The 20,268-nt window shown below is 35.9% G+C and overlaps 2 protein-coding genes across 10 annotated transcripts; one reads left to right on the top strand and one right to left on the bottom strand.

The window, feature by feature from the left end:
* The first annotated feature begins 301 nt into the window (after positions 1–301).
* LOC123880442 lies at positions 302–8,672 on the top strand. Of its 7 annotated transcripts, XR_006799253.1 has the most exons (4): positions 302–486; positions 1,059–2,180; positions 3,205–3,572; positions 7,416–8,672. XR_006799253.1 is itself a non-coding variant. In XM_045928572.1 (2 exons), exon 2 carries the CDS (start codon positions 2,309–2,311, stop codon positions 2,792–2,794), a length of 486 nt encoding a protein of 161 aa, XP_045784528.1. In that variant the 5' UTR covers positions 302–486; positions 1,059–2,308; the 3' UTR covers positions 2,795–3,030. The 7 variants fall into 7 exon arrangements, 2 of the variants coding, with proteins under 2 accessions (XP_045784528.1, XP_045784529.1); XR_006799249.1 differs by lacking the exon at positions 7,416–8,672 and having other exon boundaries at positions 3,205–5,626; XR_006799250.1 differs by lacking the exon at positions 7,416–8,672 and having other exon boundaries at positions 1,059–2,185; positions 3,202–5,626.
* Positions 8,673–8,843: 171 nt separating this feature from the next.
* LOC123880438 lies at positions 8,844–19,636 on the bottom strand. Of its 3 annotated transcripts, XR_006799248.1 has the most exons (10): positions 19,391–19,636; positions 17,476–18,120; positions 16,867–16,924; positions 15,794–15,960; positions 14,740–14,818; positions 13,942–14,071; positions 10,798–10,863; positions 9,613–9,665; positions 9,484–9,533; positions 8,855–8,941 (listed from the first exon to the last, which is right to left on the bottom strand). XR_006799248.1 is itself a non-coding variant. In XM_045928566.1 (9 exons), exons 1-8 carry the CDS (start codon positions 19,407–19,409, stop codon positions 9,621–9,623), a joined length of 1,209 nt encoding a protein of 402 aa, XP_045784522.1. In that variant the 5' UTR covers positions 19,410–19,636; the 3' UTR covers positions 8,844–8,862; positions 9,613–9,620. The 3 variants fall into 3 exon arrangements, 2 of the variants coding, with proteins under 2 accessions (XP_045784522.1, XP_045784521.1); XM_045928566.1 differs by lacking the exon at positions 9,484–9,533 and having other exon boundaries at positions 8,844–8,862; XM_045928565.1 differs by lacking the exon at positions 9,484–9,533.
* Between the last annotated feature and the right edge of the window lie 632 nt (positions 19,637–20,268).

Genomic DNA, 20,268 nt, shown 5'->3' with positions numbered 1-20,268 from the left:
CATAAAGTATAAAGCATCGACCAATAGAATGACTGGGACTTGTCAAAATATATGTATAGTGTCAATAAGCATCGACCAATAGAATGATTGGGACTTGTCAAATATATGTATAGTGTCAATAAGCATCGACCAATAGAATGATTGGGACTTGTCAAAATATATGTATAGTGTCAATAAGCAACGACCAATAGAATGATTGGGACTTGTCAAATATATGTATAGTGTCAATGAGCATCGACCAATAGAATGATCGGGACTTGTCTAATTTATGTATAGTGTCAATAAGCATCGACCAATAGAATGATTGGGACTTGTCTAATTTATGTATAGTGTCAATAAGCATCGACCAATAGAATGATTGGGACTTGTCAAATATATGTATAATGTCAATAAGCATCGACCAATAGAATGATTGGGACTTGTCAAATAAATGTATAGTGTCAATAAGCATCAACCAATAGAATGATTGGGACTTGTCAAATATATGTAAAGTGTCAATACGTTGACACTATACGACGGATGACGTTTTGTCAAAAGACTTCCACCCCAGCGCAGGCGTTCGCCAAGGATGTATAATATCACCACTCTTGTTCAATGCTTACACCGAACTCATAATGCGTATTACTCTGGAAGACTGGACGGACGGTGTTGCTATTGGAGGCTACAAGATATCCAATCTGCGCTACGCCGACGATACCACCTTATTTGCGACCAGTGCTCGTCATATGGAAGAACTACTTCTCAAAATGGAGCGCGTGAGCCTAGAGTTCGGATTAAAGATTAACCGCAGCAAGACGAAGATGATGATTGTAGACCGTGCCAACAATAATTCGCCCGAAGTCACTCAGATCGCGAACTGCGAGGTCGTCCAATCCTACGTATATCTTGGAGCCTTAATTTCGAATAATGGAGGTTGCGTAGAAGAAGTGAAGCGACGTATGGCGATAGCAAGAAGTGGCGAATGCTCGTGAGGCGTGTAACATCTGCCCTCAAAGACGTTGCTTCATGATGACCACGACCACTCTGTCAAGAGTGACACGACAAAGAAGAAGAAGAAGTCAATAAGCATCTTCAAATAGAATGATTGGGACTTGTCAAATATATGTATAATGTCAATAAGCATCGACCAATAGAATGATTGGGACTTGTCAAATATATGTATAGTGTCAATAAGCATCGACCAATTGAATGATTGGGACTTGTCAAATATATGTATATTTTCAATAAGCATCGACCAATAGAATGATTGGGACTAGTCACATATATGTATAGTGTCAATAAGCATCTACAAATAGAATGATTGGGACTTGTCAAATATATGTATAGTGTCAATAAGCATGGACCAATAGAATGATTGGGACTTGTCAAATATATGTATAGTATCAATAAGCATGGACCAATAGAATGATTGGGACTTGTCAAATATATGTATAGTGTCAATGAGCATCGACCAATAGAATGATTGGGACTTGTCAAATATATGTATAGTGTCAATAAGCATCTACAAATAGAATGATTGGGACTTGTCAAATATATGTATAGTGTCAATGAGCTTTGACCAATAGAATGATTGGGACTTGTCAAATATATGTATAGTGTCAATGAGCATTGACCAATAGAATGATTGGGACTTGTCAAATATATGTAGTGTCAATAAGCATCTACAAATAGAATAATTGGGACTTGTCAAATATATGTATAGTGTCAATAAGCATCGACCAATAGAATGATTGGGACTTGTCAAATATATGTATAGTGTCAATAAGCATGGACCAATAGAATGATTGGGACTTGTCAAATATATGTATAGTGTCAATGAGCATCGTCCAATAGAATGATTGGGACTTGTCAAATATATGTAGTGTCAATAAGCATCTACAAATAGAATAATTGGGACTTGTCAAATATATGTATAGTGTCAATAAGCATCGACCAATAGAATGATTGGGACTTGTCAAATATATGTATAGTGTCAATAAGCATGGACCAATAGAATGATTGGGACTTGTCAAATATATGTATAGTGTCAATGAGCATCGTCCAATAGAATGATTGGGACTTGTCAAATATATGTTTAGTGTCAATAAGCATCGACCAATAGAATGATTGGGACTTGTCAAATATATGTATAGTGTCAATGAGCATCGACCAATAGAATGATTGGGACTTGTCAAATATATGTATAGTGTCAATACGTTGACACTATACGACGGATGACGTTTTGTCAAAAGACTTCCACCCCAGCGCAGGCGTTCGCCAAGGATGTATAATATCACCACTCTTGTTCAATGCTTACACCGAACTCATAATGCGTATTACTCTGGAAGACTGGACGGACGGTGTTGCTATTGGAGGCTACAAGATATCCAATCTGCGCTACGCCGACGATACCACCTTATTTGCGACCAGTGCTCGTCATATGGAAGAACTACTTCTCAAAATGGAGCGCGTGAGCCTAGAGTTCGGATTAAAGATTAACCGCAGCAAGACGAAGATGATGATTGTAGACCGTGCCAACAATAATTCGCCCGAAGTCACTCAGATCGCGAACTGCGAGGTCGTCCAATCCTACGTATATCTTGGAGCCTTAATTTCGAACAATGGAGGTTGCGTAGAAGAAGTGAAGCGACGTATGGCGATAGCAAGAACTGCGATGGATAAGCTGAAGAAAATATGGAAGAACAGGAATATAACGAAAGCCACGAAGATCCGGCTCGTTCGAACACTTATTTTCCCCATATTTTTATACGCTGCAGACGTGGACTTTGCGACTGACCGAAAAGAAGAAGATTGATGCTCTGGAGATGTGGTGCTGGAGGCGGATGCTAGGAGTCTCATGGACCGAATTTCGCACCAACGTCTCTATACTCCAACTCGGAATTAAACAACGGCTTTCAGCGTTAGTACAGAGTCGCATATTGAAATTCTTTGGACACGTCTCCCGGCGTGAGAGTAACTCCATAGAGCGTCTTGTCGTGCAGGGCAAGGTGGAGGGCACCAGAGGGCGAGGAAGGTCGCCCGTGCGATGGACCGACCAAATTAAAGCTGCTGTGGGCGGTCCCTTGCACGAATGTACCAGGCTGTCAGCCAGCAGGGAGAAGTGGCGAATGCTCGTGAGGCGTGTAACATCTGCCCTCAAAGACGTTGCTTCATGATGACCACGACCGCTCTGTCAAGAGTGACACGACAAAGAAGAAGAAGAAGTCAATAAGCATCTACAAATAGAATGATTGGGACTTGTCAAATATATGTATAATGTCAATAAGCATCGACCAATAGAATGATTGGGACTTGTCAAATATATGTATAGTGTCAATAAGCATCAACCAATAGAATGATTGGGACTTGTCAAATATATGTATATTTTCAATAAGCATCGACCAATAGAATGATTGGGACTAGTCACATATATGTATAGTGTTAATAAGCATCTACAAATAGAATGATTGGGACTTGTCAAATATATGTATAGTGTCAATAAACATGGACCAATAGAATGATTGGGACTTGTCAAATATATGTATAGTATCAATAAGCATGGACCAATAGAATGATTGGGACTTGTCAAATACGTAGAGTCTCCTAACTTCAACTTATATGCCTAACATCGGCTAAAATTTAAAAAGTTCAATATTTTTTTTCCTTTTATGGAAACAGTAATTGTAGTGATTTGGGAAGTATACATATTTAATCATGGCAACTTTGCAATGTCATTTGTCAAAATATTGGTGGCCATTTTGCCACAATCGTGAGTAACTTCGGTTCACGCACACGCTTCTTTTTTACCGACCCCGAAAATTTGTGTCATTACTCAATACTGCTTGGAGGTAAGTTTTTAAATCTTTACTACAGTTTACTCATATAATCCATTACCAAAATTAAAAAAATCATTCAGATATGTTCGTTAACTACAGAAATATTAGGGCAGACAATGTTAGGATACAATCTGTAATGTGATGTTTTTCTAACTTCGTCTGCCCTTAGGGTCGTCAAAATTAGAATAAGAACTTTTTTTTTTACTTATATAAAAAGTACCTGGTCTGTATTTTTTCTTACTCTATACCCTCTATACCTATTTAAAACTGTTATGTATCTGAATAATTACCAAAACGTACATAAGTATATTGTATAAATAACTATGTATTTCCTACATAACAAAATGTAAAGTAAGTTGATAAAAGAGTTGATTTCTGGCGCATTTAAGGTGTTTTAAATTAATGTTTGATAATAAAAGGTTTCTTTAAATATAAAGTTACTAGGTTTTTCCTGCGGCGCTGCCTGCGTGAATGTTGTTTTTTTTTATTGATTCCGCATGAACCATGGCTTTATCACGATAAAAAGTAGCCTGTGTATTAAGTCAGGGTATAATTTATTTCCATTTCTAATTTCAGCCAAATAGGATAAACAGTTGAGACTTGTGATGTAGGAGAACTCCTGAAGGAGTATATTTTATCCTGAAATCCACGGTTTCCGCGGGATTTATGATAAACCAAAATTCATGCGAGCGATGCCGCGGGCAAAACCTAGAAATTTTATAAGAAAAAACTTTTAGTAACAGACATGCGCCAACTAAAAGTGCTAGAAATGAACTCACTTTTTATACACTGGACAGCAAATAAACCGGGCCACCCGCTACCTTGGGACTACCCGCTCCTTTCAAGGTAGCGCAAGTTGGATATCGGGCGTCGGCATTCGTACAATGGACTGGTCAGCTCGAAACCCTGACTTGAATCCGATAGAACACTTATGGGATGAGCTGAAATGCCGGATTCGAGCCCGGATACCTGCTCCAAGTTTATTTGGTAAAATTTTAATAACACCATTGAATAAATTAAAAACATTCTTTTGGTATCCCGAGAAAATATAAATACAGTTTAACCCTACCTTAAACTTTTAGCACTAATTTAGGGGAGATAAATACCATAACGTTGGTTTTGAAGAGATATTAACATTTTTTCAGTCAAAGGATGACCGTCCATGTTTTCCTTAAGGCCTCGATATTTGTCAGATTAAGTCATTGCAAAGAGGGCATCCCTGAGTTGCATGCATAGGGTTAAATGCTGAATCTTGTTTTGTACCACATCCTGGTATCTAGAAACAATAAAAACATTGAATAGTTATTATTAGTATTGACTGTCTCTGCCTCCTATTTTCTCATGCTACTAAATGCCTCAGGCTCCATTGGATTGGATAGGGTTTCTGGAGTTAGTAATGCAGTGCGCTCCCATAGCTCCATCCGTAAACGATTCGATCCGTAAGGTCCGTTACGAACAAGGTTTGACGTTTACCTACAGAGTAAAGTGGAGTGGAGTAAAGCAAAGCGTTTTTTTTGACAGCATCTTAAGCTCAGCTTTATTAATTGACATAATAATGATAAGATAAAACCAGTTTAATGAAACAAGACACATTTGAGACCAAAGGCCGAGGTATCTGCCGCCGTTATGCCAAAGTCATCACATATTAAGCTTCCTCAATTCCCACGCTTGTATAAGGCCGCGCTCTCACAAAAATCAAAAATTTTATGATTTCAAGCACTAAATTTACCATTATAGGAAAAAAATTCACATAATTGAATACATGTTTAAAATAAACCAATTTTTCGTATTGACATTTAATGTATCATATTTAAAAAGACTATTTTGTTTATTGCGTGGCTGCTTATTGCAATTTGGAGTGATATTTATTATTATTTTTATGTTAGATCAAATTAATGGATTGTTATCAGAACTACATAAAAAGATTCGTTAAAGAACATAGTTTATTTTCGCATAAATTTTTGAATGAAGTTATGCTTTATTCAATACAAAAAATTGTGTTAAACTAGCCATATAATTTGCAAAAATTGGCAACAGTTCTTTTTTTTACTCATTATTGTGATTAAAAATCCATATTTTAGTTCATTATGTGTCAATGAGACTATATTTTAATACTTAAATATATTTTTCCAGTAAATCAGATGATTTCTAAGAACAGATTTAGGGGTTCAAAATTGAGTCTGTTACTGTTTTCATTAAAACTAGGCGCGGGAGATTGATGACTACAAAATAAATAAAATAGTTTTCGCAAAAATATTACATTAACTGTCAATGCTGTCAATACGAAAGATTGAGAAGAATTTTAAACATGTATTCAATTATGTGGAAGTCTTTCCTATGATGGTTAATTTGAAGCTCGAAAACTTTCTGCTGTCAGTTCTACGTCAAACCATACGACGCCAGCGACGCCATATTGAAAATCTAACATAATAATAATGAAGAAAACATATTTTTATACTGCTAAAATATCTGTTTTAACTCAATCATTTTATTTTTCCCGAGAGCTTCCAAGGCTTCCAGAGCTGCTTATCGCAATTAAAGAGGAGCGGAATGCAATCCTCGAGATTTCATCGTCAGGCTCGTGAGGTGGATGAATACGAGGATGCTGGCAGTTATCCGAGCAAGGGGAAGGAATACTGAATACTGACCAAAAACTTTTTTTTAATTTTATTTTTGTTTCTGGCTTTAATTTTTGTTTTCATTTCATGATTACTAACGATTAACATGGCTGGAAAACGACTCTTCTTTCTAAAATCCTTAATAAACACTTAATTAATTGATTAATCCCAATGAATTTCCATTCATTTTATTCATCATAAAATGCAATTTCTGCAGGTATAATTTTGATAGTTGTAAGTTTTATACTTTTTGAGAAAATTGAATCAGACTGCCAAGGTAGCAGGTGGCCCGGTTTATTTGCTGTCCAGTGTATTTGAAGAAAATTAACGATTACAAAATACTATAAATTTATATTTGCAATAGTCGATTATTTTAATTTTATTTACAGGTAATCCAAAAACTCTAGACATGAATCGAGAATTCGTAAAAAAGAAAAAACGATCATATACAGTTGCTCACAGCCAAGACATGTTGGATTTAGCATTAGAATGCCTAAGAAAAAGACAGTTTTACGATTACTACGATTAAAGTGTTTAATTCATTCATCATATTTCATTTTTATTTACGATACCTTTGTGCCACCCCTGAATTTAAGAACGATTTTGGACAAAGTACGCCCTAACTTCGTCTACCTAAATAAAAGTATAAAATATATAAAATTAAAAGGCATTAAGATAGTGTATTTGGACTTTTGAATAATTTTATCTTATTTATATTTTTTTGATAAAATTGGCATTATGTTTAAAATTAATTTCCTATGCATAGATGAAGTTTGGAATTTCACCTTAACTTCGTCTATTTTTTTAACGGTCATTAGCTTGCCTAAACTATAAACAGTAGGTACACTTTCATACACACATAAAAAGAACTATTACCATTGGACGATGTTTGTCAGACATAACAGATTTTTTTAGATCCGATTGGCGGAAAATTTGAAAAAACGGTCAAAAGCAGACGAAGTTAGGGAACTCTACGGTATAGTGTCAATAAGCATCAACCAATAGAATGATTGGGACTTGTCAAATATATGTATATTTTCAATAAGCATCGACCAATACAATGATTGGGACTTGTCAAATTAATGTATAATGTCAATAAGCATCGACCAATAGAATGATTTGGACTTGTCTAATATATGTATAATGTCAATAAGCATCGACCAATAGAATGATTGGGACTTGTCAAATATATGTATAGTGTCAATAAGCATCGACCAATAGAATGATTGGGACTTGTCAAATGTATGTATAATGTCAATAAGCATCGACCAATAGAATGATTGGGACTTGTCAAATATATGTATAGTAACAATAAGCATCGACCAATAGAATGATTGGGACTTGTTACTTATAAGATTGCGATCTATCGGTTTTTGATTGGGGTCAGTAAAAATCACAATTAAAAAGGCTGAACAAAACGCGCTACTGAATCACTGTAAAAAGTCGCCTCATCCCTTTCAGCATGGTTTTGCAATCTATCGCACCGTAATATTTCAATCTTAAACCCGAAGTTATCTCAGCGTAAAGTAGACTGCTTGAGCCCGCAATATTAAAGTTTCCATTTGTATAGTCCGTTTTTATTTATCTTGAATAAAAGAATATACGCGGCCGATACGGTCTTGTTAACACGAACTCCAGGTCGTAGCTCACTTACACAACACAGCTCCCGCACGGTAAAAGTATTTCAAATATTTACTTTTTTACAACATACAATGGCAAACAAGGGAGCTGGCCACAATCTAGCCTCTGGATGGTTGACGTCGCTTACCACGCACTTCGAGCGAATGGCCCACGCGTCTGTAGCGTGCGGGTCCCTCGAGCAGGTTGTAATGTGCGCAGTAGGGAGACGCCGTACTGCTAGCTGTCATCGCGTGGACAGCGAGCTTTCTGCTAGCTGTCCGCGCATGGACAACAGTCCCTTCAGTGTGAGGCAGAGCCGTACGTGTGTTGTGTGGGAGTGGTGTAGTGTAAATGAACTACGACCTTTAAACGATGCTTACAGTTTCCCCAAGATGGTTTCTGCGATTTGTTTATATGCCTTGTGAATAGGTTATCATCCCGAATATGGTCCTAAAGTTAGTATTACAATGGTACTATTTCAAACTTATACTTTTAAACTTACATTAATAACTACGTCTAATAGTAGGTGTCCGATTGCAGACAGCGGGGCGGTCTTCTTTCTTTCTTTCTTCTCTCTGGGCTAGTTTCCGCACTTAAACGTTTCCGTCTGTTGTGCGTGCGTTGCCCCTCCCAGCCGACGTCTTCACTCCAGCCATCCAAGCTCGCTCCAGAAGCCGAACAGACCGCCCAGGTTGCCGAGGGCTTGATGAAGTGAGGTTGGGGATCCCAGATGGCGTTCTCGATGTTCTGCCACGCTCGCACACTCCAGGAGCACGTGCGTCGGTGTTTCATCGACCTCCATGCAGGCCCTGCACAGAGGACTGTCGGTAACACCTATAGCGGGGCGGTCATCAAACTTCCCAAAGGACTCGTTCAGTCCGTTCAATTCTGGAATAAACAAAAGTCCATTTTACTCATCTATAGCACTAAAGGGACAGAAGGATTTTTATTCCATTAATAGTTAGCTGCAACTGCCCTGCTCAAATGCATAAAAGTAAGGTGCATCCACACCGGGAAACACATTGTATACCCAGATTATGCTCCTTTAATTCCAGACAGAAAAGTGCTGCTGTATCTGGCGATCACAGATTTTGATGAAGAATAATGAAGTGCGGACGATCACAATTTATCGGAAACAGTCAAAGGTCAACAGGGTAGATCAACAAGAACCTGCATAGCCCCAAAGCAGAAGTTATCCCTTGACTATAATCTCACCTGGTGGTAAGTGATGTAGTCTAAGATAAAAGGACCCACTATACTCGATCAGATGACAGTTTTGTTTTCAAATTGGATTTAATGGTCTAGTGGGAAGCTCGGCCGTTGTTAGTTACCACCTTACCAGCAAAGCCGTGCCGCCAATCGATTTAGCGTTCCGGTACGATGGCGTGTAGAAACCAAAAGAAGTATGGGTTTAATGAAAACTGTCATACCCCTTCCAGGTTAGCCCGCTTCCATCATACACTGCATCGTCACTTGCCACCTAGATTGCAGTTTAGAGTTAACTTGTATCTGAATTTAAAAAAAAGCTGTAATTGGAAGACATAAGGGTGATATATTACCTTAAATATTATTTATCGTCACCCAAAAAGTTTTTCAGCTGTTCTAGCATCATCTGAAAAAAAAAAATTATTTGAAGGCACTCTTTATCAAAAGGACAATTGTTAAGATTGAAGACTAAACCACATCAAGTGTAAATTAAAAATTTGTAACTCCCCCGACAAGTGAAGGTTACAGTAACTAGAAAAGAGCTGATAACTTTCAAACGGCTGAACCAATTTTCTTGGATTATAACTAAGAACACTCTCGATCAAGCCACCAAAAACAAAAAACTAAATTAAAATCGGTTCATTCGTTTAGGCGCTACGATGCCACAGACAGATACACACGTCATACTTACAACACCTCTCTTTTTGGGTCGGGGGTTAAATAGTAAACTTGGATAATGATTAACCAAATATGTCAGGATTACAACTTATAGATTAACTGAGTCTTCGTGGGCCCACTAATAATACTCTCGTACAACGAGACAACATGAACTACATTCAACAATGATTACTGTAACCCTCACTTATAAGTCACGAAACTAAGTATCTCTCATGGGGATAGACAACACTAACTAACCCTACCTAAGCCACCTCCACATCACCCCCTATCGATGAGCAGTGATAAAATAAGGTACTGCCAACAAATTAATTAAGCATTGAACTATTACAGCCCAGTCGTGGGAGACATAAAACCGATCAAGTGCAAGTCAAACTCGCACATGAAGGCTTCTGTACCATTGTCTAAGATATAACATTTAACACTACAAGTAAATGATAGACAGCGCTATCTACATGTGATTTAAGTAAACCAATTTATTATATTTTCGTGAACACATTCATGGTTTTCAAATTTCAATTGTATCCTTTTATTCCATTCCATTCCATCAGCCTGTAAGCGTCCACTGCTGGACATAGGCCTTTCCAAGAGCGCGCCACCAAACATGGTCCTCCGCCTTCCTCATCCACCCGCTCCCCGCCACCTTCTTCAGGTCATCGGTCCAGCGGGCTGGAGGTCGTCCCACACTGTGCTTACCGGTACGCGGTCTCCACTCCAGAACACGTCTTCCCCAACGGCTGTCGGTTCTGCGACAGACATGGCCTGCCCATTGCCACTTCAGCTTGCTAATCCTTTCATACCTAATCCTTAATATGTAACAAAATGGTGATGTAAAATAAAGATTTTGAATTTGAAATAATTACCTGAATAGTTGTGTCTCTATCTACAGAGGGGCCATTCATATTGTGGGGCTGTGCCTTGGATGATATCTGAAGAGATGAGAATATGCAATAATAATCAAATTAATATCAATGATTATATTTAAATAAATAAGGTGCACTATTAACTAAAAAACCTTATTACAAAAATAAACAGTGACAAAAAAAATTGACCAACAGAATTTGAAATTTAAAATTTTAAGTATGAAGCGTTACCAGGCCAATCTTTCCTCGCAACAATCTAAATATGTTTGCACTGCAAATCTCCATGTCTTATAATTGTCTCTTCCTGTTAGTTTTTCTATTAACATGAGTGGGATTATTAGCTGATGACATTTTGTGAAAAATTATAACATGCGGCGCACGTTGTCGCGAGGTTATGTTTCCGACAATGTCTAATTTTAACTTTGAAATTCACAGATTTTACAATCCAGGGCTTTCCAGACGTTTTAGCGTAACGTAATTTGGAAATAAATAATGTGCACTATTAACTTTAAATATTGTTGGTATACTTTTTAGAACTTCGAAAATTATGCCAACGTAAGCGTTCACAAAACAAAGATTATGTAATCACTTTCAATCAGAGATCACAAAGAGAGCCATAGACACATTGCTATATTGTAAATGAGTACGGGTAACTTTAGAGGCGTCAAAGGGGTTGCTCCATCGGCGATTTAACCTTTGTACGCTTTTTTTTAATGGGATAAAACTATAGAAACACAAAAATTACATTTCTTAATAGTTTTACAGTAATTAGGATGTAAAAAACATAATAAAAAACAATAATGAGATAAGTATTTATAAAATGGCAGTGTTCGAAAAGGTACGTTCGAAAACATTACCCTGAAGTAGATTATTTACGTAACATTTTGACCTATTAGTATGATAGTTTATTATTGATAATAGACTTAACATGTTATTTTAAACAGCAGACTAGGAAGTATATTTTGTATTTTTGATTTATTACACTTTAGTATACTGTTTTTTAGTATACTGTACAGTATTACTGAAAGCAGTATTATAAGCATTATATACAGGGTATACAAAGCCAATTAAGATAAATCGTTGATGAGGGCCCTATACCTACCAGTCTGATTAAAGCTATTGCCAAACTTAAACTAAGTAGGTAAAAGTTTTAATATTTTGTAGAAACGCAAAGAATAATTTACCAGATTGAAAAGAGTGTAACTACAAAATATTATGTGATAATATCATGTACCTACCTACCTACCTGATCGTAAATAAGTATTTGGTTTGTTCAAAGAAACATAATTGTCGTTATAATTATATGAAGTTATATTTAGTAAATAATTCAGAATAATAATTGATTTTCTAAGTAGATTCTTTGGGTGTGGAACTCAAAAAAATGTCCTTGTTCAATATAATTTTTTAACCTATGAGTATGTACATGATATTATATTAGTAAAAATAATACGAGAATAATAATAACGAAAATTATTTTAACCCAATTTTGTGACAACCCTTGCATATTTGGAAATGTTGTATATATATAATATTTCATACCCCATACATTTTATTTCGACAGTCTTTTTTAACTCTCTATTTTATTATTTGAAATATTTGTGTTTTGATAAAATGTGTTTTAGACTTTATAATTCTGTAACACAACATGAAATATAAAAGAAAATTAATATTAATTTATTATTAATATATATATTTTTTTTCTCTCTCGTCTGGCTTTTACAATGATTAGCCAATGTCAAGTTTGTAGTTATTTGTAACAAGTTAGCTAAACTATACAAATATGGACCCCGTCTGTACCGGCGCTCGCCGACATACGCACGGCACCCCCTTAGAGCGCTTTCCAGTCAGTTTTAACAAACAAGTGTAAATTAAAAAATTTCAACACCCCCGAGAAATCATTTTCAAATAAATAATTATGTATATCTAGGCAACGTCCATCTTGACAGCTTGACATTTGTCAATTGACACTTGAATATTATGAATCTAAGGGTTATCTAACCTTCTTTTCTACAAGAAAACTAGAAAATAGCTGATGACTTTTAAACGGCTGAACCAATTTTTTTGGATTATAGCTAAGAACACTCTCGATCAAGCCACCTTTCAAACAAAAAAAAACTAAATTAAAATCGGTTCATTCGTTTAGGCGCTACGATGCCACAGACAGATACACAGATACACACCTTCAACACCCCAAACTTATAACACCCCTCTTTTTGGGTCGGGGGTTAAAAAAACACTCCAAAAAGTCACAACACTCACGCCAGCAAACGCCACCACAGACGAAGTCCTATATTTTATTTTATGATTGACACAATTCCGAACGCAGATTAAAAAGGAATAAAACATGGCGGGAAAACAAAAGAAAAATAGTCTATGAGGTCTAAATCTTAATAAAAACATACCTATCTAATTTCTTTGTAGATAATTGTTTTAAAAATAAGAAAATGAGTGATTCTAGTGATAATTTAAAACCATCAGTTATTAAAGGAATCAGTGTCTAACGCTGAATTAACTTTATTCCGGAAAAGTGGCGTGAAAAATACTTGAAAGCCTTTGAATTATTTAACGATTGGAAATTTGCTAAAAGTGTGAAGATCTACTCAGAAACTGGTTTTATCATATAAACATGTAATATACATGAATATAAAAATATCTTAGTGTTTCAATAAATAATTATTTTCTTAGATCTTGTGTTTTCGCTATCGAGGTGAAAAGTTGTATGTATCACACGATAGCAAAATTTTTGTTTCTTGTGCCTTTCGCTACACTCAGGATTCTAACTTAGAATCCTTCGCCCGCTCGGGTTCAAACTAGGCACTCGCAGCAAAAATGAATTTTGCTATCTTGTTGAACAAATAACTATTAAATAATAACTGTTTCATGATCATGAACATTTTTATTGGGCGTACAGTACTAGGCCAAATTTTCATACATTTCTGAAACAACCCCTTTATACTTCTGACATATATAAAAGGAACTCTGGAATTTTAATTTTCCCTCTTTCATTTATTTTACACTTAGTAGATTATGCTCCGTAAATAGGTCACTCGAAGTCAATGCCGCGTCGTAGGTGGGGCATTCGTCGTATTGTTTCGCCGCTTTCACGGCGCAAATGTAAAGTGGGCATAACAAAATTCAACTTACCGTGGGTCTGAGCAACTCCGATATGAGACTGCGAAGCTTTTCGGTCTGCTTATCCAACTGCGCCATTTTCTTGCTCATCTGCTCCTTTTTCTGGATCATTTTTTTTAACTTGGTCTTATTGTGCTCCAACCTGCAAGCAGTTAAAATTCGTTACAACCTCATGCAAACAACGCCCCGTAAAAGCCCAGCGGTTTAAAAAAGGGTACTTATTATGTTACTATAATCTATCTATCCATGGAGACAAGTTAATATTCTGTTACTAACTTACAAGTTCGTACGGAAAACAGACTATTCTCACAGACTAATCTATTCTCAAGCGTTTAACATATTTTGTATTGTATGCCATCTAATATACCAATATACCAATAATATACCAATATACCAATCTAATATACCAATGATATTACACTATATATGTGTTGTATGTATAAAATCCGTTCTCACTGATGATTAAAACAAAAGATATTAAACGCTTGAGAATAGATCTACGAATTAAATGCAGTAGTTTTAAGTTTGACTTCAAACATGTGTTTAATGTATCTGCTATAACATGATTGGTTTTAATAGAATATATACTTTTTTTGTCGTCGCTAGTTAATAGTCATAAGTTAAGTCCAACTAATAAAGTCGAAAACATTATCGCAACACATCCTTAAGATAACACCTTTCGCTCAAATGAATGAAATCGCGACACACAATTTATATAGGATATGTAATAAATATTTTATAATAAATATCATAATATGTATATAATAGAGGAAATATATAGTATTTGTAAACGAGCATAACCAGTCAAACCTGAACTCCGTGAAATAACAATGTTTGCATTTTTTTGCCAGTGGTTCAGTGTAGGCGTCGTCGCACGGTGGCGCTGCGTCTGAGGGACAAAATCAATCCACTTTAGGTTTACACGCGCACAGCACAAAGAAAACATCAATCAAGTGCGAGTTGGACTCGCGCACGAAAGGTTCCGCACCATCGTACAATAGATCTCAAGCCAGTACAGTGCAAGTTAATGACGGACAGCGCCCGCCATCTAGATGTTATTTAGTAAACTATTTTAAACACAAATCTTTAATTTTTTTGTGATGTAACCACAAACTCACGGTTTTAGGGTTTTTTAACCCCCGACCCAAAAAGAGGGGTGTTATAAGTTTGACGTGTGTATCTGTGTGTGTGCGCCTTTTTCTCAATAAGAACTAGAACTTACAACTAAGGCTGATATCTATAAAATATAACTTAAGAGTTAAAACGAGACAGATTTGTTGATAGACGTAGAACTCTGTTGAAGAATGAGACTCTCAGACCTGACTGTGTTAAATCTGAGAAAAGTTAAGGCACAGTCTACAGATCTCAGCCTAAAAATACTTTAGCTACTCATATAGATACTTTGAATTAGACGATTTTCAATATACTATGTGTTATTTTATATTTTTTGATAAAAATACTGGAAAAGTTTTAATTTAATTGTAAAAAATACTAAAATTTATTATTTATAGTATTTATATGATATTATTTAAAATTTTATATCCATTAAGTAAATTGAAAAATTTTTTAGTCTAGCTAAATATAATATTAATAAAATATTTTTAATTGGGGATCACATCATAATTATTATTATTATCTGATACATATTACATACCGCGCATAGTTTGTTATATTTATTTAAAATAGTGATTATTATTAATACATTCTTGTAGCTTGAGTTTTAGTAAAACAAATAAATTCACTAGCAAATTATTTATCTAAGTTATATGTAAATTGAAACTTTTTGGAGAAATTTAACCTTTTGAAAACCATGTTAATAATATTATACATATTTATTAACATGGTGTTCCTTGTGAATACTTACATGCCTCCATGTTATTCCAATCCCGTTTTAAGGAAGACATTTGAGTTTGTGTAGGCAAAGGCATTTGGTTATGTATTTCTCCCATGTAACATGGTGCCTCCATAGAACTTGCCGTAGAACTTGCCATGGAACTTTCCGGAATACAACTTATCATCGGTTTTTCTGTTCTGAAAAATAAGAAACCACTTTACTGCTTTCCGTTTTGTCATTTCTATTTAGGGTTCGGTATCCACTACATACATAGTTATTTTATGGTCAAAATTAATAAAATAATAATCAATATATATCTGTAATTTGTAGATAAGTTAGTTAGCAACATTGTTTCATTTTGTTAAAACTTGTAAAGTGGGCTCTACACTCGCGTTCGCGGCCGCGATAGCCCGCGACAACTGCGAATCACGAGTGTAGATGTTGTTCACGCCTTCGCGTTCGCGCTTCGCGCCTTACCCGATCAGTGTCGGTTTTTGGTCCGCGACAATGAGTTTCGTCCATAGTCACGAACAAGACTGTGAAGATTTGCGAGTGTGGAGGGGCACAGTTCACGCGTGGATCGCGGCATACATTCACGGCGTGAAATAACGCCGCGACTTCACGCGAGTGTAGAGCCGGCTTTAGAACTTTTTTGACAAATAACAATGTCAACAAATTATAGAAAGATTGATCATTAATTTCCACCCTACATATTTTAATACTTAAGAGCGTTATTTGACATTATTCCCATGACTTTGTCCATGTGGACTACACAAAACCCCTGTTTTACCCTTTTAGGGGTTGAATATTAAATACCCTTTCTTAGCGGATGTCTATGTCATAATAGCTATCTGTATGCCGAATTTCAGCCCAATATCCCAATATTTTGACTTTTGTGCCGATAGATAAGTCAATCAGTCAAGTCAGCTTTTCCTTTCATTAACCGACTTAAAAAAAAGGAGGAGGTTCTCAATTTAACTGTATGTTTTTTTATACTATACAGATTTCATTATATGGATGAAATGAAAATGATCAAAAGTGGAATTGCCAAAATATGTAAAAAAAAACATTTAGAATGACAGGTACAGTAAAATAAAACTCACTCGGTTCGTAAAATAGGTGGTGGATTCGAAAAGTCTACGTTGAATGGCGCTACAGGTTCTGAAACAAAGAAAAGACCGGTCAAGTGTGACTCAGGTTCGCACACGAAGATTTCCGTACCACGCTAGAAGAAATAATTTATTAATTTTTCAAATTTTCATGGTGGTAATTGTGAAATTTTATTATTATCTGCTATAGCAGTAATAGAAATACACATTCTGTGAGGCAAAAAAGTCAAAAGTCAAAATCATTTATTTTATTTTATTTATTATCATATTTATTTTGAATATATATTATTCACATTTCATATATATAAAAATATATTTGAAATGTGAAAATTTCAACTCTCTATCTATTATGGTTCACGAGATACAAACCACTAACAGACTGACGGATGTACAGCAGAGGCTTAGTAATAGGGTCCTGTTGGCATCCTCCTTAAAAATATGTAATAGATTTTCAGTTACAGACATTGTAATGTATTTGTGGATGGCTTGATGGGATTTACTAGTAAGCCGTTGCCAGTAAATCCTACCACAAACAACAAAGAAAGTTTCACTATAGAGAAGTATTTTAAAACTTACAACATACTTATAAAAAAAAATGATTACCTTCAGGTGGAGGCGGTGGAGGGGGCTGTAGCATGTTATTCACTTTGTGGTGCAAAGCATGCGCGGGCAAAACTCCAGTCCTGTAGAAATTCTGCTCTTCAAACACAGTGGCATGCACATACTTGCAATTTGCAAAAGTGCACACTGAATTTTGAAACTTTCTGCAGAAGGTGTACACTCCTTCCAGTTGTGATAAATCATGTTTGTGGGCATATTTACAGGTCCCTTCTCTTTTGCAGGTTCCCCGTATGAAATCCCTGCATATTTCGCTACTGGACTGTTCACTGTTTTGGTCTGAAGGGGTTTCTTCTTGGCCTCCTTGTGCCTGAGAGACATTGTTGGTCTCATATTCTGTATCCACGACTTCTTCTTTGACTTGAAGATTAGGGATGAAGTCTTGTGGTGGGGGATACGTAGGCAAAGGAGGCTGAACTTCAGGCCTCTGCCAGTCCGGACGAAGATCCATTCTGCTCAAGTTTGGAGGTGGCGGTGGAACCGGGGCACTCAGCGCAACTGGTACAGGAGCTCCCGAAGTGGTGGTCTCCGAACGCGACTTTATGAATTTTTTCATATTTTTAAAATTTGGCGATGGTTTAAATTTTATTAAATGCTCTTCCACTCCAACTCTTTTACAGCTATTTGTATCTGAAAATGAACACAATGTTTAGTAAATAGGTCTTTATATTTTCAACTGGATGTTGATTGTGATTTTGTCTGCATAGATACATCATGATATTATATATGTCTAATGAATGCTGTTGAAACCATGGATTTGGATGTGTTAATCTAAGGTATAATCTATCCCCATTACTTTCAGCCAAATCCATCCAGTAGTTTTAGCATGACAGAGTAACAAACTTACACAGGTAGGTAACCACATGTAACATACCCACACTTGGGTAAAATTTTAAAAATTGTGCGCCCTGAATTTGAGGGGGGGAGGGCCACCCTACTCCACTGGTACCCTTTTTTTTTTGAGGAAATGTTTAGTTTTTGAAAAAAAAAAAAATAATAATCACGAAGGCTGTGGCGAGAGCTGCGCATCACTACAAATCAAATGGGCTACGCCAGAAGACTTGCTCCGTCGCCCCTTCATTCAGCTTCACCTACTCGACCTTCGTTCAGGACCTCCTTTGCGAGCTTCTGGCTTCGCGCTTCATAAAAACACTCTAGGGGTAGGGCAAACAAGACTACGTGGAGTCGGGGTTGGCTAATTCGGTTCTGTCACATTATTCGACATGTCATTTCCGAGTGGAAAAGTTTTCGTGCCATAAGTACATGTTTTTTCCGAAACAAAACAACAGTTTAAAATATTGATGATTTTAATAAACTAGTTTCATGGCTCCGAGTTCCAGTTTTTTGGAATCTTCCGATATTCATAGTCAATTAATTGGCCACAAACACACAATAATAATGAATTAATTGTGAATATCGCGTGTATGCGGGATAATTAGACCTTTTGATACGATCCGATATTCATAGTCAATTAATTGGCCACAAACACACAATAATAATGAATTAATTGTGAATATCGCGTGTATGCGGGATAATTAGACCTTTTGATACGACAGTGACTTTATTTTATTTAAAGTTGCGTTTTTAATAAAAAAATAACCTCAAAAATTTTTCATTGTCATTTTCAATTTTCACAAATACTACACATTTGCTCAGAAAAAGAAAAGCCCTTTTTTGGGAGGTGACTCTGTCCTCTATCGAATGCACATCTCATTTTAATTAAATTCGTGGCGCACGATATAAAAACCAACCCAAATATACCATATTAAATTATGTAGCCACATGCGACCTTGACTTTGACAAAATGTTATGTGTTGGGTATACAAAAACAACATAGTTATAAAACTCCTTTCTCAACGTATAGCTATAATTAATTAAAGAAAACCTTTTACTAACTCACCTTCCTGCGTAACCTGCATTTAGCATTTAACTTAGTAGTTTTCCTATCGCCAACGGCTTCAGATTCTATACACCTCCAATATTGTTCATAGCCAGCGCCCAGCTGTGGTTCTAGCAGCTAGCATTATTTGTGCTAACACATTTTATGTCTGTTTCACTTTCAAATAAACCCCGACAGCAGCTAAAATGGTGATTATTTAGCAAAATAGATAACAATATACTTATAAAATTCTCAAACTCGCAGTGACAACAATTACAAAATGGCTGCCACCGACCAGAAACAAAAGATGGCTGCTGTGCTCAAAGACCATAGACATGTCAAAGACATATAATCACTACGTTTTTAAAAGGCGGAAGTCGGAACTTAGAACATCTATGTTTTGTATCAATTCCTAACCTATTTTAGCCAATCACTTACAAAAAGCAGTGTTGCCAACTTACCCTGATCTGTCAAAAGTAGTGATATGTGCAGCGTATCGATATTTTAGATTACATCGATATCGATATATTTTATTATACCTATCGTTTGCATTTAGGAAGATGTGGGTAAATAAAACCAATTGTTTATCGTTATGCCAGGTAGGTATATATATTTTACAAGTAGGTAGTAGTTAAAACGGACAAAATATGTTTATTTTTAAAAAGAAAATTCTACTTGCGACAATGGTAGTAATTCGAATGGTAATTTGGTTTTTTGCAATTTGTAATCTTTACTTGAAAAGGTCCAGTTTAAGAAATTAGTTACAGTCATATAGTATCGACTAATTTGTGAGTAACCCATGTCAAACTCATTATTTTGATTAATTTATTACACTGAATACTTTCAAGTAAAGATCTTTAGGTATAGCCTGGTCAATTTAGACATAAAAATAGTGGTCA

This window comes from Maniola jurtina, chromosome Z, assembly GCF_905333055.1.
Source record: "Maniola jurtina chromosome Z, ilManJurt1.1, whole genome shotgun sequence".
Lineage (NCBI taxonomy): Eukaryota > Metazoa > Arthropoda > Insecta > Lepidoptera > Nymphalidae > Maniola > Maniola jurtina.
This window is presented reverse-complemented; position numbering and strand designations above follow the sequence as displayed.

Bases quoted from the DNA above. Each gene is read 5' to 3' on its own strand.
- LOC123880442 (XM_045928572.1), top strand. From the start codon at position 2,309: ATGCGTATTACTCTGGAAGACTGGACGGACGGTGTTGCTATTGGAGGC.
- LOC123880438 (XM_045928566.1), bottom strand. The intron at 16,925-17,475 runs GTAATCATTTTT...TCTTTGTTTCAG, and splicing joins TCCACCGCCTCCACCTGAAG to AACCTGTAGCGCCATTCAAC. The intron at 14,819-15,793 runs GTAAGTATTCAC...TTTGTCCCTCAG, and splicing joins TTGGAATAACATGGAGGCAT to ACGCAGCGCCACCGTGCGAC.